We start from the raw sequence: 26,611 nt of genomic DNA on the forward strand, positions 1-26,611 counted from the left end.
TATCAATCAACTCAATCTCTCATTTTTTTTTGTATATAGTAGCATTTATTATTTTTTTGTAGACATTTAGATAGTTTTCCCTCATTCCCTCTATTTAGGGAGTTCTTCTCGGTCAAGAGGCATCTGCATGATAAAAGATAGTTTTATGTGACAATTTGTTTATCTAAGAAGCTATTCATGGATTGTCTGAACTCAATAAAGAACTCGAAATTGCTTTCCTTTTACATCCAAAAAGAGACAAAGAATAAAAATAGTGAGCCCGAAATGTGTGAGATTTTGAACGAACTTGGAATTTTTTATGATGTGCCCGTTGCTCTCTATGCATTTGACTTTGCAGATCGGGACAAAATAATAGAGTTCATCAAAAGGGGAGAGTTGGTCATAGATGCCAATGAGCTGGCCTCCCTTGAAGCAGTGAACGAGTTTATGTATTAGGGTAGGTATAAGATAACCTCGTAGGGTATTTAGTTTCGTTAATTTTTTCCAACTCTTAGCTTATCTTGTAGATATGTCTTCCTAGTCATCCAAAGACTTCGACTTTCACTTATACGTTCACAAGCCGAAGCCAAAAAAGGGCCAAAAGAAATAGTCAATTCAGCTCGAGGCCCCTTTTTTGGGGAGAAACTAAAGTAATAAATCCCCTTAGTTAGAAGCTGAGCTCGTCGACTTAAATTCCTACCGTCGCTAAAGGTAAATAAAAGGTGACGGTAGGTTAAGAAGTCTCTACTCCTCCCCCCCCTCCCTCCCAAATAGTAGAGGTCAGAGGCCTTTCCTTCTCTGGTGGACCTTGAGGTCCAAATCTTAAGACCTAGATTAGAGAAGTTTTGTACTAACTTGGAATACACTCCCAATGAAAACCCCATTGAGAGTGTTGATATGGCTAGAAAGTTTGCAAAGGTTACGATCCCTCCCAACAATAAGTTTTCCTTTAGTTCGATTTTTATATCGTTTTTGTTAGTTCCATTATTTTCCAAGTCTGAGCTCTTTTTTCTTTTATAGTTTATGATAAACTCCCAGCTCATCCCAACCTTTGTGCTGACCAAGCCTTGCACCATGCTTACATGGCCTTCGCTTGTGCCTTGAAGATCGAGAAGGATTTGAAGGGTTGGGGTTAAGAAAACTATAAGAATACTGACGTGATTGCCAATCTGCGGTCCAACCTCACTATCTCACATAAGATACTAATGTTTGAACTTTATTCATTTATTAAATGAACCTTAAAATCTTATTTAAGTTTGTTTGTTTAACTTAACAAATGAATATAATGAAACATAATCAAATTCATTTGTGAACAGTTATTTGTATATTATATTACCATAATTATTGTCATAATTATTTGTATATTATGTTATAACATAGTATAATATTTTGTAATTGAACATATATATTTTATTAGAATACTATGCATGTATGTTAAACTTTTAGTAATGTTGGATAGACATTAGTTTACTCGATGACCATGAAGTTAATTGCCACAAAGTAAATAGTCAATTTCAATTCTATATTGTTTTTTCAAATCAAATAATTGTTTTATTTTATTATAAAGAACTATAAAAGAATAATATATATGTGTGTGTATGCATGTGTCTATTAAAATTTATATCTTATATTAAAATTATAATGCTAAGACAACAATTATATTTTTAAGTAAGTTGTTACATATAATATAATTTTAATAACAAATAACTTTAAATTTTGAGATTGATTCACTTGATAAGACTTGTTTTGAAAGTTGTTTCTCAAGTTTCAAACCTCACAACAAGCATAAATATTCTGATATTTGTAAATATAAAGAGAAATTATTTAATATACTAACAATGAGATTTTTAATTTTATAAATAAAATTAAAATGATAACACATCTTATTTTTTAAAAATTAATTATTTTAAATATAAATATCTCATTTTTTAATTAATTATTTTAAATATAAAAAAGACACGTGCGATCACCTTAATCTTATTTATAAAATTAAAAATTTTCATTATTAGTGTATTTAATAATTTTTCAAATATAAATAAATAGTGGATAGCAGGTTAGAGAACTTGTACTACTCGGGTCTCAAGTTAATGGAGTTCAAGTAGAAAATACGCAAGGGGTGCTACTCGAACCTGTTACGAGCAATAATCTTTCTATTCATACTTGATAATAACCCTATTATAGATATCTGAATTCGATATAATCGGTCGAGTAGTATCTGCTAACTGGTTAAATGGTGTCCATTACCTTCCTTAAATTAAAAGGTGAAGATAGGAAAGAAGAGAGATCGAAGATTCAGATACAGACGAAGAGAGTTAGAAATAAAGAGAGTAAAAAAGAAAAGCTGTTTCACCTCAAAATAACGGGACGAGAAAGAAAGAGACGAGTTTCCAAAGAGTTTTTTTTTTTTTTTTTTGAGTTATGAGAGATGAGAATAAAGCAAAGAATTTTATTTTGCCGCATTATGTATAATACAAACAATCTCTAAATCATGGGCGGTAACAAAAACTAAGCAGGGAAAGTTTTGTTAATTTTCAACTAGCTAATACAATTTAAGTTGCGTTTACAAACCGAGCTTCTTTGGTCTCAAATAAGTAGAGCTCTGACGCAACCCAGGCATTGAAACTTGTTGCTGCTGCTTTGCACTCCTCTGTCTCTCCTTCTCCTTGCTTTCTCTCTCTGCCTCGGCTTGCATCTTCCTCAGATTTTCCATTTCCTCCTCCCTGGTAGTTTTCTCCTCCTGTTTTTTCTTATGCCCCAACAATGTTGAATCTGACTCCTTCACAGAAAAGAACATGGGACCCAGTTCAGCCAGCCACTGTAGCTCTACTGTTGTAACGCACTGCATGTACTCCTTTGTTGTCAAAATCAATTCATAATAAATGTAATCGTTTAAGTTTCGATCAATATATAATTAAATTCAAATTTAAATTCAATTCAAAATTTAAAATTCGAAATTCATTTTAAACTTAATTAAATTTTATTTTTTTAATTTAAATTTAAAATAAAATCGATTAACAAGTAAAAATAAATTCGATTTTTACATTCGACAAAAATTTGATTAATTGTGTTTAAATTCGAACTTGAAATATTTTATTAATTAAAATAATAAAAATATATTTAAACATAAAAATTTAATTAAATTCATAAAATATTCGAACTGGATATAAGAATACTCAAATTTGACTCGATCAATGAATCGAGCTTGAGATAATAATTGAATTAAATTTGAGTTTTATTCAAATTAAACCTGAATAATTTACAATTACTAATGTATCATTGATACTTCTATTATGGAGTATAACCCAAATCATAAAGTGCACTGCTCGGATGCAAATGACATGGCATTCCATTCCGGCAACTAACATACTGCCCAAGACCCTTTAATCTTGCAGCATTGTGAAAGCATGCAGAACATATGGCTTTCCTAACAACGTCCCAATCATATCCACGTGTTAGTGGGATTTTCAATATCTTAAGAATATCTAATAGCTGATATCTCACCTCTCTGGCTTTCCTCAAACTTTAACATGCAAAAAATGGTCATTACACCAGCCTCCTTGATACTGATTAGCTTTCCATTGCTGGTAAACATTAAGCAATGTTAAGTGATCAGATTCTGGTACAAAAAAATTTTCCCTTGCTGCATCACTTTTTTTTGCTCTACCTCTTTAGGTCGAAAAAACACCGATGGGACAGAAAGCATTGAAACAATGGTCAAAACCTCGTCTAAGCATCGTAACTGTTCACCCATCAACAGCATCTTGGCAAGCGGGGGATCCACTGGGAACTCCATCATTTTCCATCCAATGTCAGTCAAGCCCCCAACATTGTTAAGTGCACCCAGCACCCATAACTGGTTCATAGAATTAAGGATATTTTCCTGCGGTGGTGGATCCATGAAATCAAAATCTAGCTAGTCCTCTATTTTAAAAGACTTGAGCAACAGCACCACATTGCCAAGGTTGGTCCTCTGTATCTCAGGCACAGGCACGGTGTCATGAGCCACCCTTGTATAGGGCCATGACCGAGACTTAGGTTGTCATGAGCCACCCATGTATAGGACCATGGTCGGGTAGATCCTTTGTGCTAGAAAAAGTGTCCCCATTTCAAACATTGTAACGGCTACTGGTAGCATAGCTCTAAAAGTTCTAAGGCTCGTTAGGGGGGGTGAACCGGCAGCGTAGTGTTAGGTTGTCTCACCGGGTGCTATGCGAGTTTAGGCCACCCACCAAGGGTTGCCCACTAGCCCTGGTGATAGTGGGAGGTCCCGATGTATGATTCTCATTTATAATAAAATTCACCCGATTGAATGCCCGATTGTTGTCTCGTTGCGTTTCTTTCTTTCTCGATGTGAATGTGCCTTGTTGTTTATGTATGCTTGAGATTGACCTCGATATATTGTGCCTTATTGTGAATGCTTGAGACTAAACATGGTTTATGGTTATTTGTTCAGATATCGATCTATTGAAGGCTGACTTGGGTGAAAGCGTCCATTCAAGTGCCACACGGGCTAGTGCTTGTTGAGAGAAAGCTTAATTCGTGACACGTGATATCAGAGCACGGTTGAGAAGTGCTAGAAAAATGGATGAGATGGGCACAAGTGGTGGACCGGATCATCAACAGAGAATTGAAAAACTTGAGGCCGCGGTGGCCGCAATGAAAACTCATATGGTGACGAAAGAGCGAGTGAGGGAGATCGAGACAACCCAATGGGAGTTGTCCGATATTCTCCACAATGTGAGCGAAGAGGCTAGAGATGCTTTGAACATTCTCCAAAAGGAGTTTGAGGAGCTCAGGGCCCAGGTGAGCATCCTACAAATGACGGTGGCCAGATCGGATTCGAACTCGATGGACAGGGGACAAAGACCCAAGGTGCCGGAGTCTCGATGCTATGAGGGGGCAAGGGATGCTAAGGAACTTGAAAATTTCTTGTTTGACATGGAACAATACTTTCGAGCTGTACACACAAGTTCAGAGAAAGACAAGGTGACAATGGCATCGATGTACCTCGCAGGGGATGCCAAGCTGTGGTGACGCTCTAAGTTTGTCGATGACGAGTGCCTGATTAAGACTTGGACGAATCTGAAACGAGAACTGAAAAATCAATTTTTTTTTAAGAATGTGGAGTATATGGCTCGAAAGAGACTTAGAAAATTGGTGCAAACCGGAACGGTGCGAGAGTTCGTAAGAAACTTTTCTACCCTGATGCTGGATATTCGGGACATGTCCGAAAAGGACAAGATGTTCTATTTTCTTGAGGGCCTCAAGCCTTGGGCGAGGACAGAACTACAAAGACAAAAAGTGCAAGATGTGCCACGGCCATGGCTACAGTGGAACGTCTTCATGATTACAATGATGGCTTTTTAAAACGAAAAAATCCTCCATCAACGGGCAGTAGCTTTAACTTTGAGAGTGGGGAAAAGATGACCAGGTTGGACCGACCCTTCGGTGGGGGATCAGACAGGAGGTCTTTTGGTCGAGATAGCACCCAACCCAAGACAAACAACGTAAGAATTTTCAAGCCTAGGCAACCGCTAGCTTGCTTTCTTTGCAAGAGGCCGCATCGAGTGGCTGAATGCCCGCACTGAGGAGCCCTTAATGCCGTAAGGACCTCATCTCAAGAGTCTGCAAAAGTGCCAGAAAACGTTGAAGAAGCTGAAGAGAAGCCAGCCAGGATGGGCTCAATAAGGTTCCTCAGTGCCTTTCGCACCCAATTGAACACTATAAAGAAAGAGCAAAGTAGATGCTTGATGTACGTGAACTTGACGATCAATGGGAAAGCCACCAAGGCCATGATGGATATGGGTGCAACCGACACTTTCATCACACCGGAAGAAGCAAAAAGCTATGGTCTTCAGATTAGTAAAGATTGTGGACGAATGAAGACGGTCAATTCGCCAGCCTTTACGATCAGTGGAAGCTCCAAAAGTGTGACAACCTGATTGAAGCCATGAAAAAGGAAGGTAGACTTCACAGTCTCCCCTATGGATGACTTTGATGTCGTTCTCGGATTGGATTTCATGACGTTGGCTCAGGTGATCCTTATCCCCGCTGCTAGCTGCTTGTTGTTTTTAAGGGAACACCCATGTGTGGTGCCAGCCAATATCTTGCCAAAGAGTGAGAAGAAAATGATTTCAGCTTTGCAATTCAAGAAAGGGGTAAAAAGAGGGAAACCCTCTTTTGTGGCCATGTCGATCTACAAAAAAGGGTCGAAAGTAGAACCAATACCCGATGGCGTGAAAAGAGTGTTAGAAGAATTCGAAGAAGTGATGCCAGAGATGTTGCCCAAGGTTCTACCCCCTCGACGAACAGTGGACCACGAAATTGAGCTCCTCCCAGGAGCAAAATCCCCTGCTAGAGCTCCCTATCGCATGACCCCGCCAGAGTTGGTCGAGCTGAGAAAACAGTTAGATAAGCTTTTATAAGTCGGGTTCATCCGACCATCAAAGGCTCCTTTCGGAGCGCCAGTGCTATTCCAGAAGAAGCATGATGAGAGTTTGCGCTTATGTGTTGACTACAGGGCCCTGAACAAAGTCACCGTAAGAAACAAATATCCTATCCCACTTATAGCAGACTTATTTGATCAATTGAGCCGGATCAAGTACTTTTTCAAACTGGACCTGAGATCTGGATACCATCAGGTCAGAATCGTTGAGGAAGATGAGCCAAAAACCACTTGTGTAACACGGTATGACGTATTTGAATTTCTTGTTATGCCTTTTGGACTAACCAATGCTCCTGCCACATTTTGTACATTGATGAATCAAATGTTTCATGACTACCTTGACAAATTTGTAGTCATTTATTTAAACGATATAGTGGTGTACAGCTCCACCTTGAAAAAACATCAAGAACACCTACGTCGGGTATTTAAAAGGCTGCAGGACCACCGATTATATGTAAAAAAAAAAAATACGCGTTTGCTCAAACCCAACTCTACTTCTTCGGTCACATTGTCGAACGTGACCACATTCGAATGGACATGAAAAAGGTCAGGGCCATCAAAGAGTGGACAACACCAAAGAATGTTAGTGAACTCCGCTCATTTTTGAGACTAGCCAACTATTATAAAAAGTTTGTGAAAAGGTACTCTCACAAGACCACGACCCTCATGGAGTTATTGAAGAAAAAGCATAAATGGTGTTGGACCAACGAGTGTCAAGAGACCTTTGAAAGATTGAAATATGCTATTATGAAAGATCCCATCTTAGCTCTCCCCGATATTGAGAAGCTTTTTGAAGTTCAGACGGATGCATCAAATTTTGCTATTGGAGGTGTGCTTTTACAATAACATCACCCGATAGCATTTGAAAGTACGAAGCTAAGCGAAGCAGAGAGAAAATATACGACCTAAAAAAAAGAGCTCCTGACGGTGGTTTCATTGCTTGAAGGTTTGGCGACATTACTTGTTAGGTTCACACTTTATCGTGAAGACGGACAATGCAACCATTAGCCACTTTCTCACTCAACCAAGGCTTACGGCGAAACAAGCTAGGTGGCAAGAATTCTTAGCGGAGTTCGACTTTCACATTGAGCATACCGCTGGAAAGACCAATCAAATGACGGATGCATTGAACAGGCGACCAGAGTTGGCGGCCCTCAGAAGAATGGCCCCAATGGCAACTAGTAGAGCCATTACGGACATTCATAAGTTGATTAGAGATCATCTAGAGAAGGACCCGCAAGCCTGTGCCATCTTGAAGCTAGTGAAAGAAGGGAAGTCCAAATACTTCTGGCAAAATAATGGTGTCTTGTGAACTAAGGGGCCTCGAGTGTTTGTGCCGAGAGCAGGAGGGCTGAGACAGATGCTGATGAGGGAATGTCATGACACCCCATGGACGGGACACCCATGATGGCAACGCACTTTAACGTTACTGAAACAAGGATATTATTGGCCCCACATACGACAAGATGTGACGGACTACACGAAGACTTGCCTTATTTGCCAACAAGACAGTCGAAAAGAGAAAACCTACGGGCATGCTGGAACCATTACCAGTATCCACCAAACCGTGGGAAAGCATCTCCCTCGACTTCATTTCGAGCCTACCCAAGGTGGGGGATCTTGAAACTATCTTGATGGTAATTGACCGGTTCTCCAAGTATGCCACATTCATTCCCGCTCACAAGTATTGTACAACAAAAGACACAGCTCGACTATTGTTCAAACATGTGATCAAATATTTGGGCCTCCCTCAAAACATCGTCAGTGATAGAGATCCGAGATTCACGGGATCCTTTTGGAGGAAACTTTTCAAGATTTTGGGGTCCCAACTCAACATCTCTTCGAACTACCATCCTCAGACAGATGGCCAAACGGAACGTTTCAATGGATTGTTGGAGGAATATTTGAGGCACTTTGTCCAAGCCAACCAAAAGGACTGACCTTCATTGTTAGACGTTGCTCAACTCTGCTTTAATTCCAATAAGAGCTCTTCTACTAACAAAAGCCCATTTGAGGTGGTCACCAGACAACTACCAAGGCTACCCCACACTTCCTTGGAACAATATGAAAGAAAAAATCCGAGAGCTTTCAATTTCAGGAAGGAGTGAAAACAAAACACAAAGATTGCACAAGCTTACCTGGAGAAGGCATCAAAGCGGATGAAGAAATGGGCAGACAAGAATTGCAGAGCTCAACAATTCCAAGTTAGTGATTTGGTTCTGGTCCGACTAGTTTCAGAACAAATCAGGTTCTTAAGAAAGAGAGATCGTAGACTGGTGCGCAAATATGAAAGTCCAGTAAGGGTCATTTCCAAGGTGGGAAACGCTTCTTACAAAATCGACCCACCGAAGTGGATGAAGGTGCACCCAGTATTTCATGTAAGCAACCCGAAGCCTTTCCATGCAGATCCTACAGATATTAACCGAAGGGAGCCAACCAAAGCCGCCATTACCATGAAGCCACCCTCAGAGCGTCGAGTCAAAAAGATTTTAGTCGACAGGAAAACCAAGATATCTTGCAAACTAGTTCGGGAATACTTAGTGAAGTGGGAGGGCTTAGGACTAGAAGAAACCAACTGGGAGAGAGAACACGACCTCCAGAGATTTCAAAGGAAGATTGAAGAATTTCAAGCCAGCAAGTCGACGAGGATGTCGATAGAATAGGTGGGGAAGGATGTCATGAGCCATCCTTGTATAGGGCCATGACCGAGACTTAGGTTGCCATGAGCCACCCATGTATAGGGCCATGGCCGGGTAAATCCCTTGTGCTAGGAAAAGTATCCCCATTTCAAACATTGTAACGGTTACTGGTAGCATAGCTCTAAAAGTTCTAAGGCTCTTTAGGGGGGATGAACCGGCAGCGTAGTGTTGGGCTGTCTCACCGGGTGCTATGCGAGCTTATGCCACCCACCAAGGGCTGCCCCCTGACTTTGGTGATGGTGGGAGGTCGCGATGTATGATTCTCGTTTATAATAAAATTCACCCGATTGAATGCCTGATTGTTGCCTCGTTACGTTTCTTTCTTTCTCGATGTGAATGTGCCTTGTTGTTTATGTATGCTTGAGATTGACCTCGATATATTGTGCCTTATTGTGAATGCTTGAGACTAACCCTGATTTATGGTTATTTGTTCAGATATCGATCTATTGAAGGCTGACTTGGGTGAAAGCGTCCATTCAAGTGCCATATGGGCTAGTGCTTGTTGAGAGAAAGCTTAGTCCGTGACAAGTGATATAAGAGCAAAAGAATAACCAATCCCTAGGAACTCTCACGTGTGAACTATGGCGAAGCATGGCTCTCCGCCTAGGGGCTTCCACGCGAAGCACCCAGTGGGGTAGGCAGGGTGGGAATGCTCTGATAGGTACCCTTTATTACCACCATGACTCGATTTCATGCCAAGCGCCCAGCGGGGTAGGCAGGGTGGGCCGATCAGCGAATCGGGTGGTGCTCCCCCACGTCGAGAGTGATAAAGTGGTATCTACATTGTCCGTCTTCACGATAAAGTGTGAACCCAACAAGTAATGTCGCCAAGCCCTCAAGTAATGAACCACCGCCATGAGCTCTTTTTCCTGGGCCGTATATTTTCTCTCCGCTTCGCTTAGCTTCCTACTTTCAAATGCTATCGGGTGATGTTGTAAAAGCATACCTCTAATAGCAAAATCTGATGCATCCGTTTGAACTTCAAAAGGCTTTTCAATATCGAAAAGAGCTAAGATGGGATCTTTCATAATAGCATCTTTCAATCTCTCAAAGGCCTCTTGGCACTCGTTGGTCCAACACCATTTATGCTCCTTCAATAACTCCGTGAGGGCTGTGATCTTGTGAGAGTACCCTTCCACAACCTTCTATAATAGTTGGCTAATCCCAAAAATGAACGGAGTTCACTAACATTTTTTAGTGTTGTCCACTCTTTGATGGCCCTAACCTTTTTCATGTCCATTCGAATGTGGCCACGTTCGACAATGTGACCCAGAAAATGAATTTGGGTCTGAGCAAACGCGCATTTATCCCTTTTTACATATAACCGGTGGTCCTGCAACCTTTTAAATACCCGACGTAGGTGTTCTTGATGTTCTTTCAAGGTGAAGCTGTACACCACTATATCGTCTAAATAAATTACTACAAATTTGTCAAGATAGTCATGAAACACCTGATTCATCAATGTGCAAAATGTGGCAGGAGCATTGGTTAGTGCAAAGGGCATAACAAGAAATTCAAATGCGTCATACCGTTACACAAGTGATCTTTGGCTCATCTCCCTCAACGATTCTGACCTGATGGTATCCAGATCTCAAGTCCAGTTTGGAGAAGTACTTGACCCGACTCAATTGATCAAATAAGTCTGCTATAAGCGAGATATGATATTTGTTTCTTACGATGACTTTGTTCAGGGCCCTGTAGTCAACACATAAGCGCAAACTCCCATCATGCTTCTTCTGGAATAGCACTGGCGCTCCGAAAGGAGCCTTTGATGGTCGGATGAACCCGACTTGTAGAAGCTCATCTAACTATTTTTTTAGCTCGGTCAACTCTAGTGAGGCCATGCGATAGGGAACTCTAACAGGGGGTTTTGCTCTTGAGAGGAGCTCAATTTCGTGGTCCATTGTTTATCGAGAGGGTAGAACCTTGGGCAACATCTCTGGCATCACCTCTCCGAATTCTTCCAACACTTTTTTCACGTCCAACCAAGGCTTACGACGAAACAAGCTAGGTGGCAGAAATTTTTAGCGAAATTCGACTTTCAGCTTGAGCATATCGCTGAAAAAACCAATCAAGTGGCGGATGCATTGAACAGGCGACCAGAGTTGGTGGCCCTCAGAAGAATGGCCCCAATGGCAACTAGTAGAGCCACTACGAACATTCATAAGTTGATTGGAAATCATCTAAGGAAGGACCCGCAAGCCTGTCCCATCTTGAAGCTAGTGGAAGAAGGGAAGTCCAAATACTTCTGGCAAGAAAATGATGTCTTGTGGACCTAAGGGCCTCGAGTGTTTGTGCCGAGAGTAGGAGGGCTGAGACAGATGCTGATGAGGGAATGCCATGACACCCCATGGGCGGGACACCCAGGCTGGCAACACACTTTAGCATTACTGAAACAAGGATACTATTAGCCCCACATACGACAAGATGTGATGGACTACACGAAGACTTGCCTCATTTGCCAACAAGACAAAGTCGAAAAGAGGAAACTTGCGGGCATGCTGGAACCATTACCAGTACCCACCAAACCGTGGGAAAGCATCTTCCTTGATTTCATTTCGAGCCTACCCAAGGTTAGGGATCTTGAAACTATCTTGATGGTAATTGACCGGTTCTCCAAGTATGCCACATTCATTCCCGCTCACAAGTATTGTACAGCAAAAGACACAGCTCGACTATTGTTCAAACATGTGATCAAATATTAGGGCCTCCCTCAAAACATCGTCAGTGATAAAGATCCGAGATTCACAGGATCCTTTTGGAGGGAACTTTTCAAGATTTTGGGGTCCCAACTCAACATCTCTTCGAGCTACCATCCTCAGACAGATGGCCAAACGAAACGTTTCAATGGATTGTTGGAGGAATATTTGAGGCACTTTGTCCAAGCCAACCAAAAAGACTGCCTTCATTGTTGGACGTTGCTCAACTCTGCTTTAATTCCAACAAGAGCTTTTCCACTAACAAGAGCCCATTTGAGGTGGTCACCGGACAACTACCAAAGCTACCCCACACTTCCTTGAAACAATATGAAAGAAAGAATCCGAGAGCTTTCAACTTCAGCAAGGAGTGGAAACAAAACACAGAGATTGCATAAGCTTACCTGGAGAAGGCATCAAAGCGGATGAAGAAATGGGCAGACAAGAATTGCAGAGCTCAGCAATTCCAAGTTGGTGATTTGGTTCTGGTCTGACTAGTTTCAGAACAAATCAGGTTCTTAAGAAAGAGAGATCGTAGACTGGTGCGCAAATATGAAAGTCCAGTAAGGGTCATTTCCAAGGTGGGAAACGCTTCTTACAAAATCGACCCATCGAAGTGGATGAAGGTGCACCCAGTATTTCATGTAAGCAACCCGAAGCCTTTCCATGCAGATCCTACAGATATTAGCCAAAGAGAGCCAATCAGAACGGCCATCACCATGAAGCCACCCTCAGAGCGTCGAGTCAAAGAGATCTTAGCCGACAGGGAAACCAAGATATCTCGAAGACTAGTTCGGGAATACTTAGTGAAGTGGGAGGGCTTAGGACTAGAAGAAACCAGCTGAGAGAGAGAACACGACCTCCAGAGATTTCAAAGGAAGATTGAAAAATTTCAAGCCAGCAAGTCGACGAAGAGGTCGATAGAATAAGTGGGGGAGGATGTCATGAGCCACCCTTGTATAGGGCCATGACCGGGACTTAGGTTGCCATGAGCCACTCATGTATAGGGCCATGGCCGGATAGATCCCTTGTGCTAGAAAAGTGTCTCCATTTCAAACATTGTAACGATTACTGATAGCATAGCTCTAAAAGTTCTAAGGCTCTTTAAGGGGGTGAGCCGACAGCGTAGTGTTGGGCTGTCTCACTGGGTGCTATGCGAGCTTAGGCCACCCACCAAGGGCTGCCCCCTGGCCCTGGTGATGGTGGGAGGTCCCGATGTATGATTCCCGTTTATAATAAAATTCACCCCGATTGAATGCCCGATTGTTGCCTCGATGCGTTTCTTTCTTTCTCGATGTGAATGTGCCTTGTTGTTTGTGTATGCTTGAGATTGACCTTGATATATTGTGCCTTATTGTGAATGCTTGAGACTAACCATGGTTTATGGTTATTTGTTCAGATATCGATCTATTGAAGGCTGACTTGGGTGAAAACGTCCATTCAAGTGCCACACGGGCTAGTGCTTGTTGAGAGAAAGCTTAGTCCGTGACACATGGCCTGCTTCACTGCAGCTTCAACATAATCCTCACAAAGAGTCTTACTGTACAAAATATTGACAGGAAATGTTCTACCAGGGGTTTGGAAAATTGGTACACTGCAAAATTTGAAAAGATAATTATTCATATTAGATTCATTAGAGGCAGAAGATGCCTGCATATGCTGATATTAAAAGCATGAGACTTGCCTTCCAAAGAAATTTGAAAATTTCTGTGCATTTAGAGTTGCAGATGTAACAATAAGCTTGAAATCATGGCATTGGGCAACCACCATTTTCAATATTCCAAAAAGCACATCCGTGCTTAGTGATCTCTCATGTGCCTCATCCATTGCAATGACGCTGCAATAATTGCAAAACTGAAAGTAAATAACATAGGTTTCACCACTAACTCATTTGTTGCAATTGGGATAGACAAGAAAAATTAAGATATAGTTTCTCCATACTGATACTTGTCAAGATCAGCATCTTTTAATGTTTCACAAAGGACTCAATCAGTCATATACTATAAAGTTGAAGAAATAAGTAGGTATAGCATGTCATATCAGAAGCAAAACACGACAAAGACCAAGAAACATGAGACAATGCTCCCAACAATTAATTGGGGCTACTAATAAATCAATTTTAGACCAAGATAATGGGAAAATGGCCAAAACTGCAGGAATAAAAAATAAAGAGCTTGGTGCACTCCATCCCAAAAGATAAGAATATAAGCGATCTTTGATCATATTGAAATGTATAAAGGTTTTACATTTACTTTCTAAGTAAACTGAACAAGTCACCTTAATTATGGTGTTTGGCCCAGTCACATCTTCAAAACGTATGGCACAGCCAACTTTATCATCCAACTCTGTCTCCATCTCTTCATTAACTCTTTTTGCAACACTCATGGCACCTACACGCCTAGGTTGGGTACAACCAACTACACCATTTATAGTATATCCATCTTCATGAAGATACTGTGTAAGTTGAGTTGTTTCTCCAGAGCCAGTTTCACCTTAAACAATGACCTGATTTTCTCGAACCACCTCTCTAACATATAATTCAATGCAGAATAAAGAGATGGTCAATAAAACACTAGATATTTTAAAAACATAGTCAACATGATAGAATTTAGCTTTGAAATTAAAAAAGGACAAAAATTAAAATACTATAAGGTGGGGGAGGGGGGGTTTGGGGGAACTTTTACATTCCTTTCAGACAGCTGTAGTTTATCGTTTTATGTGCAAGGTGATGATACTCACCACCTCAAAGAGCAAGTGGCAAGCTAGAGTTGTTATCTATTTCAAAATTAGACCAACATATACTAATGGAAATATGTCAAACCTGCAACAACTCATCCCGCACTGAATATATGGGCAAGTACTGACGCTGCTCTGCAATGCTTTTGGACTTCGCAAATTCACTCATAGCCTTCCCCTTCTTCAAATGCTGTGCAAATTTTGCATCTTCTTTGAAATCAATTTCACCATGTTTACCTATTTCAGCAGTGTCAGCATCAATCTAGCATCCAATGTTGAGACAAGTTAATTGATCAAGTCCATTATCATTTTTAGAAAAACGAAATGTCAAAAAATTACAATTTATTAACAGCACCTGTTCTGCTGTTTTCTCAACTTCAAGGATATCACCAAGCTTAGACCCTGCAAGCTCCCAAAACCATTGGCAAGACTTATTCATGCTTTGCTTCTCATGAATTCCCTAACCAAAGTAGATCCTTTGCGTAAAATTATAGCCATATCTGATGTAGGATCCTTTATGGGCATTATTGGCTCAGCTTGTTTGGTGAAAACAATTCCGCCATCCAAGAATGGAGGTTTTGTATCAGTGAGAACAAATTATAAAGAACTTTTAGCCAAAAGTACAAAGCATTTCATAAATTAACTGAAAGATTAAAAGATTCGCTTACCATGTACAAGAAGAATCACCTTGCGTTCGTCCTCCTCATCAAACTCAGTTTGCACCTCAGTACCTCTAACAGCACCAGATCTCAAAAGCTGTCAGTCTTCCCACTGAGCATTATCAGCAGTAAGCTGAGACAGCTTTTTGCTCTGAGCATGTGACATCCTAGTCCCATCTGTTTGAACCTGTTTAGGAGATGACAAAAGTGTTTAGAAACCATTTTATTCTGCAAAGAACAACAACTAGATCTAAGAAAATTAGCAAGTTCAAACTAAGAAAACTGAAGCCAAGAAAATAAAAGAGAAGTAGATAAAAGTTTATCATTCCACTTATTTCAATGTTGAAATATGGAGGGAGATAAAAATAACAAGAGAACAGCCACTCCAGTTTTAAATCTCTGCAAAACATTTGACTGTAAGCACACCTGGTTGAAAATTAATAAACAAAGGGCGGAAAAGATTATTAACTTCAAAAGATTGTCTTATTTCTCATACCTCATCACTTATGTGAAAGCCAGATATCACTTCTCTCCTATCACACTACTTTTAGCTATTATTCAAAACTCAAAGTCATAAGGCATTAGGAACCCTAAGATCATAACAATTGTTTAATAGTTTTCTTCCAATACATGTCACTAATGTCTTTATCTATATCCATGTAACAGCTAAACCATGTTCATATCTGGATTTGCACAAGCACAAAAGATGGTTAAATGAACAACAGCTGTAAGAACAGGCATCCAGCATGTTTACCACAAATGACACCCATGAAACATGACATGTGCATTGAACATCAAATTGCGTAATAAAAGAGCACTAAAGCAACACCAGTCTTTTGCCCAACTCTGCTTCTTTCTTTTGGAATGAAGCTTCATCCCCAAGAAAAAATGACGAATTATCAGCATCAAACATGGTGTTTCCTTCTTCTCTATCATACCTACACAAGGACATACCAACAAGGAAAGTTAAGATAACTTGGAAACAGAACACATAAAGCCCACAATTGAATGACAGGATCGCTAATTAATGAAGGGTCAAAAGCCACCAAATTGAGGCCAAACAATGGAACTTCATGACAATTTCAAAAGGCAAAAAGCAAAATTATATCCCTTCATGCTTGGAAGACAAATCCAACAATTTGTTTTAAGACAAGTGTAATTAAGCAAAGGAAAATAATGTATAGGGCACTAATGTTGTATGACATCTTTTCCTAAGTTGGTAACTTCAGAATATTTCCATTTTAATTGTATAAGTAGGATAAATTTTAATCCCCTATGAAGAAAGAAACCCTAGGATGTTCAATCTAGGATGAATTGAATACATAATTTACCATGCACGGTCTGAATTGTACTCCATCTCCAAGCGCATACTTTCTGTAATCTTGTTCTGTTGCTAAAGCTTTCTTATCCGCTTGATCCTAAACAATAAACATAAGAAATTAAGAACTAAAATTAACATTGAAAGATATAAAAAATTTCCATAAAGAGGACAAAGATATATAAAAAAAACAGATTCAAATAACCAATTTGAAAAGATCACTTCCATCACCCACTATCAACTATAATTCACTAGCGTCCAGAAATATAACTTAAAGAGAAATATTTAAGAGGGAGAAAATGGAGAGGAAAAAAAAGTTAAAGATATAGGAGTAAAACGCCTTATACTACCTCAAATGATTGTGAACTTTCCCTTGAAAAGCTAAGCTGGTGAGATGTCCAGCCATATCTAGAATTTGAAGATTTTACTGATGCTCCAGAGGCTCGTATTGGAACTGGAGAAGGAGATGCATAGTCCCAAGGAGACACATCACTAGCTGCACCTAATTTCAGTATGAAATTAAAAAATTGTTTGCTGTCTTCACTCAAAATAATGAAATAGAAGACAAGAACAGTCAATACAAACAAGAAAAAGAAAGGCCTTACATACTGAATAACATACCAGTTGAACAAGGAGTACGATCTCACATCCATGGAGAAACTAATCTAGCATCAGGAGAAGCCCCAACTAACATTGGAGATGGAGAAGGTTGATGGCGCCTGCTACTACCAGAGTAATGATCTCGTCGTGGAGTATCTTCCCATTCCCATTTCCCATCATCCCAATCAGATCTGCCTACAAAAGACTAAGATATGAATATCAAGATAATTACCCTTACTGCACTTCAGCAAAGATGCCGAAAAGAAAGCAAATCATAAATCTAATAGAGTACAAACTCTAAACAGCATGTTGAAGTCATAAGTTATCAAGAACTTTTTCGAACCCAACTATGTCTTAATCCCAAGTAATCAAGCTTGGATATAATCAGTCCACCCTATTCCACCCAGCCACAAAAATATGCACAAAATCAAAATTTTTGCATGACAATGCAAATAAAATTGACATTAGTTCTGAGATACAGTACCCAAACATGCACCCATACACTAAGAAGTATCACATACCAGGTGTCCTACTTTCATATCTACTTTGGCTTCTTCCATAATCTTCTTCATATCAACCATGAGTGTCTCTTCTATCGTCATAATAGTGTCTTTTTCGTACATTCCTGTTCTCACTTCTAGAATCATCACTGAAACCTCTTTTCTCCATACCATGCTCATCTCACTCATATCTTGTACTCTTAGAAGAGACACTATGAGAACTCCAACTAGATGAAGCTGAAACCTTCAATCGAAAAAAAAATCAGATGCATATAAAGGTTTGCTGTGTTTGCAAAATAAAAAGTTCAAAAAGAATAGCAGATGATAATAATGACAGCAAGTTAGTCACTTACATCTGAACTCCTACGTTCACTTGAGCGAGAAATCCCAAATGTATCATCATTGCCTCATCTGTCTATAGTAAATGTACTTTCTGCGATACAGGAACAACAAAATATAATTGAATAATGAGACCTATCGCTTCAAGAAGGAAAATAAAGAAAACCATAAACACTGTAAGAGCACAAAAAAGGAACAAATGCCCTTCAGAAAGAGAACCTCAAAGATTGTGAAAACAGTGGATTACAGGTTTCTGGTGAAAGGTGTATATTATCGGAACATATAAGAGATACAAATATTGTATCTTAACTCTAAACCAGAAGGTTAAGAAAGCCAGGAGTTGAAAATCCATCTCAATTCTTGAAAGTACTGGTCATCTGCATGCATGCAACTCAGCTTGTCACTTCCTATATAAGCTAGGCAGACATCTTACCATGCCTCAAAGAGGAAGGTTACCCATTCAACAGACAGAAACGCACACATATGCATAAATAATTAAATCTAATTCAGCAAAATACATCAGCCAGTTTGTGGAAAGAAGAATAGACTGAAAAACAATAAGAAATCATAAGCACAGATAACGCCTGGCCCATAGGTTATACACCATAAAAATTCTATGTCTGCGCCACTAGAAACTATTTTACAGGATCAATTTTCAAATGCTAAAACATGCACAGGAGCAACAAAATCTTCTAATAATCAGCATGCAACAATTTAACTGAGTATGTTGCTATTCTCTGTAAGAGTTTTACATGAAAGTTGGAAAAATAAAATAAGGGCATGGTTCCTTGATTAAAAACCAAACATAACCATAAAATCTTGCTAAAGCTTGTTTGACACAAAATAAAATAAATAGATTACCTGCATTAGTTGTTGCACTAGATGCCTTATCACGATAGTGTCTGCTAGTGTGGCTGCACGCACCATTTGTAGCAGTATCTCTATGTTCTTCAACTCTAGAAGATTCAAATCCCTCATCTTCATCAATAGATGCCGCAATGGATGCCATTTTTTCTTTTGGAACCTTGAATCTACCATCAACTTTAACATCTCCTTGCTTCTCATTAGCACGAATGTCCAAACCTGATAAATTATAAAAATTTAATCAAAAAGAGAAAAGGACTAATTTTTTGGAGGGACAAAATGCCTAGAAGAGGCACTCAGTTGTAAGCTGTAATTGTACCCACAACTTTAACAAGGAAGAAGAAAAAACCTAGGTGGTATAGATTTACTACAAATGTGAAAGTACCGTGCACATTTAAGCAATAGAGCAATAATGCTATTACTTTTTTCTCAGCCAAAAAGAGAATTCACTAGAATCATGATAAGATGGAAAAGAAAAACATAGAGGCCTAATACTCTCAAGAACAAAGCTGTCAAAAACAGCAGATACACTCCATGATATCAACTATCACCATAAAAACTGAATAAGGGCGGCCCAAAACACATGACTTAAAAGGCAAACTGATATCTAGAGAAATAGAAAACAACTTCAATAAGTAAAAGAAAACCATAAGATTCAGGTCATTCATCACCAAGCCCTAAAAATTATACTTATAGACAAACCAGACTTTGAAAGTGAAGAAGCAAGACCGTTAGCTTCTCTAAAATTATTCTCAAATAAGATTACTAGCAAACATACTAACAGTGAAGTTGTACAATTTATTTCCTAAACTGAAAAACGCTGAACTTGTTGCATTAGATATCAACATTCTTCTCAAAAGAAGATGAAATAAGACTAAAGTGATAAAACAAAGTTCTAAAAATTACCCCAGTGGTAATAGTTAAACCTCACATTCTATTCGACAATTATATGTAACTCCAGCATTAAATTTTACAATGTAAAAAACAATATCAGAGCCACGTTTATACCTACAAAAGACTTCTTGCTAGAAGGAGCTATGTATTTGGGTCTGTCCTTTGGAGCAAACAATCCGCCGCCGCCATCATTGCTCTCTTCAGGTTCCAAAGTTTCAATCGTCTTATTCACATCAAAAGGTTGGTTTTAAACATTCAAAAAATTCAAAATCCGAACCATAAAATTCATATTAAAAATAAAAAATTTAATTTAATAATTGACCAACCTCCATCGTTCAAGCTCCGCAAAACTTCAGAGATAACAATATAACGTGAAACTACAATCAAAGAACAAAATTTATACCATTCATGTTTTAAACCCTAATCACATAATATTTTTTAAATTAAAAAAAAAAAAAAAACCTTACTGTGATAGAGGAAGCTTCTTGTGGGGAAAAGTTAAACGAATAATCTAAAACCTTATGTTGTCCGGCTTGGGAGCAAAAGGAATTTATTGCATGATTTAGATGAGCAAAGGTGGAATGCCAACGGGCGTGGATTTTTGCTTGCTCCACGCTCCACCCGACAATTGTATATACTCACACTCGTTCCGTCCCCTTCCAACTCGGGTTTGTATTTGTCGAAGGGTTAAATCCCCACTCAATTAGAGGTGTAAACCAATAAAGTATTAGATTGAATTTTATTTGATTATATTAATTTATTAAATTTAATAAATGATTTTAAATAATATTTTTATATTTATTTATTGATAGAATGCATTTGTAGTTTCAAAATTTTCATTTAAATTTTATTTGATTCTTAATTTTTAATATTTTCGTAACAATCCCAAACCTTCATAAAACTGTGTTGGATTATTTGCATTTTGCATACAAATAAGAGAGAATAACAAACTAAGGTAATAGATTTAGAATTATTATTTTTTATAATTATATCCAAATTATTTATTGGAAAGAAAATAAAAAGTTATAAAATTTTTTAAAAGGAGAGGAAAATATAATTTTTCTCTTGATTTTAAAATTTCAATTTAAAATTAGGGGTAAAATTATACTTTAGTTTTTTTATAATAATTATAAAAATTTTATTTTTTCTAGTAAATACTTTTTAGTTTGATAGGCGAAAGTAATAATTTTGGATCCATTATCCTGATTTTATTTTTTTATTTTATTTTATTAAATTTTATTTCCCCAATATTTTTAAATTTTAATAAAAATATAAAATTAAATCCTATTAAAAATAAAGTTAGAAATTATTTTTAACAAAAAAGAAAAAATAAAACATACCAAAAATCATTTAAATATATTTATTAGTAAAAAACGAAAAATTTTAGAAAGAAATGAAGGTGTTTTTTTTTCATGATTTTAGAAATTTAACTTAAAATTAAAGGTAAAAATGTTACCTTATTTTTCTTCGTAATAATTATAAAAATTTTAATTTTTAATAAATATATTTTGTTATGATAACAAAGAGTAATAGTTTTTAATTTGTTACCTGATTCTATTATTTTATTTTATTTTATTAAATTTTATTTATCTAATATTTATAACTTTTGATAAAAAAATATAAAATTAAATCCTATTAAAAATAAAGTTAGAAACTATTTAAAAAAAAATTGAAACATAGCCAAATAATTTCAACTTTTGGCTGGTTGACATTTATTTTCTCAAATAATATAAAAGAGTTTGTATATGCTAAAAGACTTAATTAATAAAATTTATATTCTAGCTATAATTTTAAATTTAAACAATAAGAGAATTATGCTCATTTACTAAGTGATCTTAAATGAATTACTTCTAATAAAATATTTCCTCGAGAGATTATATTAGTAAATAAATTTGTTATGTTAAGTTGGCATAATTTTAGAGAGTTTCAAATTATACTTTCTAAAATTATTAATTATTAATTATTTCTATTTAATTAAATCCAAAAATATTATTTGGGTATCTTTCATTTTTTTTTTTTTTTTTTAACTTAAGCTCTTTTCATAATTATTGAGTCTATTGAACCCATATTATTTTTTTATGATACCAAAACCCTCTTATTATTGGTTGTCTAATGAGTTTAATTAAGTATTTTAGGCTTAACCATTTGTCATTAAGTGATTAACTCAAGTACATGATGGTTTAAGCTTGATTAGAATTAAGGAAAGGCTAATCTAGAAGATGAAAAGACTTTTGGATTGAATATTACAAGATTTTGTTTAAGGAATTATTTGAAAACATAATGTGGATGAAGGTTATCTTGAAGTAAAAGCCAATTATCAAAGATCAAGAGAAATAACCTTTGAAGATTTTTAATCAAGTAGAGTTGATTTGGAAAAGTAATTGGATGAAAATGAAGTAAGAAAATACAAAAGAAAACGTGATGTTGCTATCGTATCTAATTGCCTTGCAACTGCCCAAAAGTAATTTTAAAACAGAAGCAAAAAGTTTTAAAGCATTCAACTACCCACATTTGGCATCCAATTGCCTAAGACATTTTGTAAAATAAAAGCTCATAAAAGGACAAAGCATTCAATTGCTTTTATTCGGAGTTTGATTGCCCAAGTGTTTTTCGATTCCAAAAAGCTTATAAAATAATGACGGTCGATTGGCCGAGAAAGGCATTCTACTATCCAATGCCCAAATTGGAGGAAATCACATGCCAATAGCTCTATTTTCACTTTTGGCAAGATATCTTCCATTTTCATTACTCAAATCAATTCTCCAATGGCTAAAAAGTGTCCCTCTCCTATAAATCCATCGAAAAAGGCAAGTGTAACAAGAAATTAAACAAAAATAAAGATAAAAACATTTCATTCAAAAAAATCAAGAATCTCTTTTTAAAGAGTTTATAGCTTTCATTCAAATCTTTTTAGTGAAATTTTGTATTGAGCTTTATTTGTATAATCTAATTTTTGGGTGATCATAAACAAATTATTGTTTGTTTCAAAGTATGAGGAGCATTTTGGTTTTTGAATGTGAAGATAGCACTCGAGTTAGGATTTGTGCATCCTATTTTTGAGTTTGGGATAGCTCGATTTTGTAGAAACGTGGTGGAAGCTACAATTTCATCGAATAGTGGATCTAGAAATTCTTAGTTGGGCTTGTCAAGGTTTTCATAACGTATAAGTTTGTAAACTTGTAACTAGACATAATAAGAGAAGTTGCTAGCAATATTTTTTATTTAAGTGCGATTGGTTACCTAGCCGAATCTATTCCATTTTAAATAAAAATCCTAAATTTGACTCAGGTTTCTTAAAAATGTAGATTATAATCTACGAAACTAGATAGCAAAAGTACAATTATAAGTAGGCAAGGTTATAGCATCCCTACAACACTTATAAAAAGGATGGTACTGGTTGATTTCATATTATCCAAAATCTTAAAACATTTTAAAATTTACCAAATCAGTTTATATTAGTAATTATTCTTAAAATTACTCTAATAGTTTGGTAAAAATTTAAGAACATTTCCTACTTTAGGAGTATTCAATAACACTATTGTTACTTTTGAAAAAACTTCACAATTGGATTCTTTAAAATTTTTAAAAAATATATTAAAATTAAATAGATATTCCAATAATTTAGTAAAATCTTATTTTGAGATTTAAATCCTCTAATAGTTTGGTAGGATTAAATTTTCACATATTTTAATTAATTTTCTTTAAAGAGACCATTAAACCTTCCAATAATTTGATAAAATTTAAATATTCCAATAATTTGATAAAGTTTTAAAAATATTATTTTTTAATTCATTAAGCCTTATAATAATTTGGTAAGATTTAATTACAAGATTTAAATCCTCTAATAGTTTAGTAGGATTAATTTTAAAAAAATTATTTTTCAATTATCTTTAAAATGATCGTCAAATCTTTAAATAGTTTGGTAAAATTTAATTTTAAAATAAATCATCCAATAGTTTAGTATGATTAATTTAAAATATTGTTAATTAATAAATTTTAATTTTTTATGAGATATTCTAATAGTTTAGTAAGATTCATAATTTTAAAATAATTTTTAAACTTATAAAAACCCTATAATAATTTGATAGAATTTTATAAGATTAATTTCAAAAATCATTTTTTAATACTTTAAAATTTGTTATTTTTCTTATTACAAATAAGTATATTCCCAATCCAAATAAAAAATAAAACAACAAGAAAATAAAAAAAATACCAAAATTTAGAATGTTCAACCCATGGCCAATGGTCCGATTTGACTTTTCTCTTAGCAAAAACCAGTTTAACTTGGCTTTGGAACTAAGTTCTTTTTTAAGCAAAATTATGTACTTTTGCTTCTACTATCAATAGTCTAAAAAACCCAAACCTTTTTAATTTGTTTCCCTTTTTTCTCTCTTCAAACTTTTTCTCTTTTATGATTTTTACAATCGCTAGAAGTCACCGATGTCGTTGTTAGCTCTCATGCTCTATTACTATCTAACCATCGTTTTACTCCAAAAATTGTCCATGAAATCATCTTACGTCATTCTTTCCCATTCTTTAGTTAATTTCTTTAGAAACTTGCTAGATTTTCACAAATATGAGATCACAACCATAGTTTTCTCTTTCTATTATGTTGCTTTGATGATCGATGCCTTGAAATATGCTTTTCCCTATGTTTTTGGCTACCTTTTCACTAATTTTTGGCTCCTAAAATCTCATAGAAATGGGTTAAACTAAAACTCAAAAAAAAAAATTTTTGTTTTTGGTTTCTTTCTTGTTTTTCGAATTTGTTTTTTTTTTTTCTTGGATTTGTGTTGGTGTGGCTTATGGTTCTAGTGTAGATGGCAATTAAAATGGTACTAAAGGTGAGGATTAGATCTTGGCAATGGAGGACTATTGTGGTGTTTGCTTCGGATGCTAGCTCTATATTGTTTTTCTCTGCTTGTAATTATGTATCTCTTTGTGATTTCTACTATTGTTTATTATGAGATGATTTTTGGACATACAACTTTTAGGTGGCTTGAGTTTTTTGGTTGAAGGTGCTGATAGTAAGGTTTAGGCTATTGGTTGCATGGATAATTGTATACACATAATTTTGTTCTAGCTGATTTGTGTTTGTTAAGTTTTATATTTGATTTGAACATTTTGATTTAGGTCGGTTTAAGTATTTTTAATTGGATTTATTTGATCAAGCTTGATTGAGTTTTGTTTTAAATTAATTAATTTTTGGACCATTTTTGCCAGGACTTAGGCCTAATTCAATTTCATTATTAGGTCAATTTTGAATTAAGAATTGAGGGTACAATTAAAAGGCCCACGGTCTAAACTATGAGTTCAAATTCAATTTTTAAAACTAAATTCAATTCCATTTGACTTAAGGCCTAATTAAAGTCATTTCGTCTTGAAAGCTCAATGAAAATCCAAAATCTAATTTTAAACTCAAATTTAGTTTTAAAGCCTATGGTTATTTTTTCTAAGGTTAATTAAAATAAAATTAGCAAAAAAAAAAAAAGAAAAAAAGTGCCTAAAGCTTAGGCTGTCAACTTCTTAGTTTTTCCAAAGTCTTTTCACGTTGCAACCCCCAAATATAGCTTATCGATTTTTATTCTCCATTTTTACCTAATTTACCTCTAGCATACATTCATGAATCAAGCATAGAACCTAAAGATACAGCATGTTACACCTTTTAAAATGCAACAATAGAGTTGTAACAAGACTTGAATAATAATCAATGACCATGCCTTTCTTAGAAAAAGGCCTTAGTTTTACAAAAAAGAGGAATTCACAAAGTATGAGAAGGGAACACCAAAAAAGATTTCATAGATGGAAATACACAAGCCAAAAAAGCCATACCATCCCAACTACCCTCCATACCTAAGATACAACCATTTGACAACCAACCTCTTTACCATGATTACCTTGTCGACCAGTAAAGACCATTCTACTTAAAAACTCATTTTTATTTTGGACCAAAACCTAAATTTCTTCAGCCTTATAACCTTCAAACCTAATAAAAAAATCCCAGTCCCTAAACAAATAGATTTTCATACACAACTAAAAATTACTCGTCACCAACATCACCATAACTCAACCTACTTCAACCTTTTGTAAACCATTAAAAAAACCTTTCATGGTCATTGCCACTAGCAAATAACCTAGCCACCACTACCACCAAACCAACTTGACATAATTAGTACATAACAAGAAAAACTAGGTCCATTTGACCCCCTATTACAACTAGCAATTTGAAACCCATAACCATCAAATTCACCCTCATTGTCGAAGTTGTATACCCTTTTCACAACCTAAAAAAATCAATATCATTTATTTGCTATAGATACTTAATATTGTTTGAAATGCATTGATCATGATTAAGGTTCAAATGTATCAATTTCGAGTAATTTAAGCAATTAAATTTTATATTAAATATTCAGGCTTATCTTTTATGGACTTAAGCTCTATTTAATATAGTGTTGAATCAATAAAGCTCATTGTACAACCCAATATGTGGCCTATGTAAAAACTCATTACATAGGCCACAAGGCGACTCGTTTAAAAGCTTAAATAGAACCCAAATTGGTGATTTAAAATAACCTATTTTTCTAGCCCAATTGAAGGCCTATTACATAGCTCATAGTGATGCCAAACTAAAGGCCCAATTACAAGTTAAAAAATAAGCCCAACTTGGCCTACAATGATAGCCTAAAGTAGCAAAAAAAAAAGAGAAGGAAGTGGGGAAAGGCCTATTCGATTTTAAGGTTTTGGTTACATGCGATATTTGATTAAACTAAAAGAAAAGAAAAGAAAAACTCATTATTTTATCACATAAAGGTATGAAAGAGAGAAAGGGAGACATTTGATTAGAAATAGGCTGGTAACCTATAGCAAAAAAAAAAAAAGTGG

At 36.2% G+C, this 26,611-nt stretch overlaps 1 protein-coding gene across 23 annotated transcripts; it reads right to left on the reverse strand.

Annotated features, from left to right (window-relative positions):
• Positions 1 to 2,411: 2,411 nt before the first annotated feature.
• Positions 2,412 to 20,470, reverse strand: LOC111276368 (uncharacterized). Of its 23 annotated transcripts, none has more exons than XR_016333483.1 (16): positions 20,197 to 20,447; positions 20,056 to 20,106; positions 19,844 to 19,952; positions 18,833 to 19,054; positions 18,282 to 18,348; positions 17,986 to 18,065; positions 17,654 to 17,876; positions 17,154 to 17,327; positions 16,883 to 17,034; positions 16,546 to 16,632; positions 15,969 to 16,152; positions 14,911 to 15,401; positions 14,641 to 14,792; positions 14,097 to 14,346; positions 13,504 to 13,656; positions 3,142 to 13,413 (listed from the first exon to the last, which is right to left on the reverse strand). XR_016333483.1 is itself a non-coding variant. In XM_089754098.1 (15 exons), the coding sequence occupies exons 13-15, from the start codon at positions 14,992 to 14,994 to the stop codon at positions 2,540 to 2,542; spliced, it is 540 nt and encodes a 179-aa protein (XP_089610224.1). In that variant the 5' UTR covers positions 14,995 to 15,091; positions 15,224 to 15,401; positions 15,969 to 16,152; positions 16,546 to 16,632; positions 16,883 to 17,034; positions 17,154 to 17,327; positions 17,654 to 17,876; positions 17,986 to 18,065; positions 18,282 to 18,348; positions 18,833 to 19,054; positions 19,844 to 19,952; positions 20,056 to 20,106; positions 20,197 to 20,440; the 3' UTR covers positions 2,412 to 2,539. The 23 variants fall into 22 exon arrangements, 12 of the variants coding, with proteins under 12 accessions (XP_089610224.1, XP_089610227.1, XP_089610228.1 ...); XR_016333484.1 differs by having other exon boundaries at positions 18,191 to 18,348; XR_016333479.1 differs by having other exon boundaries at positions 17,154 to 17,337; positions 20,197 to 20,444.
• Between the last annotated feature and the right edge of the window lie 6,141 nt (positions 20,471 to 26,611).

Source organism: Durio zibethinus, chromosome 25 (genome assembly GCF_047325235.1).
Source record: "Durio zibethinus cultivar Kanyao isolate XHJ-2024 chromosome 25, ASM4732523v1, whole genome shotgun sequence".
NCBI classification, from domain to species: Eukaryota; Viridiplantae; Streptophyta; class Magnoliopsida; order Malvales; family Malvaceae; genus Durio; species Durio zibethinus.

Bases quoted from the DNA above. Each gene is read 5' to 3' on its own strand.
- LOC111276368 (XM_089754101.1), bottom strand. From the start codon at position 14,994: ATGAATAAGTCTTGCCAATGGTTTTGGGAGCTTGCAGGGTCTAAGCTT. The intron at 14,818-14,910 runs GTGCTGTTAATA...ATTGGATGCTAG, and splicing joins TTGAGAAAACAGCAGAACAG to ATTGATGCTGACACTGCTGA. The intron at 2,819-14,640 runs GTTTGACATATT...GAGTACATGCAG, and splicing joins TGCGGGATGAGTTGTTGCAG to TGCGTTACAACAGTAGAGCT.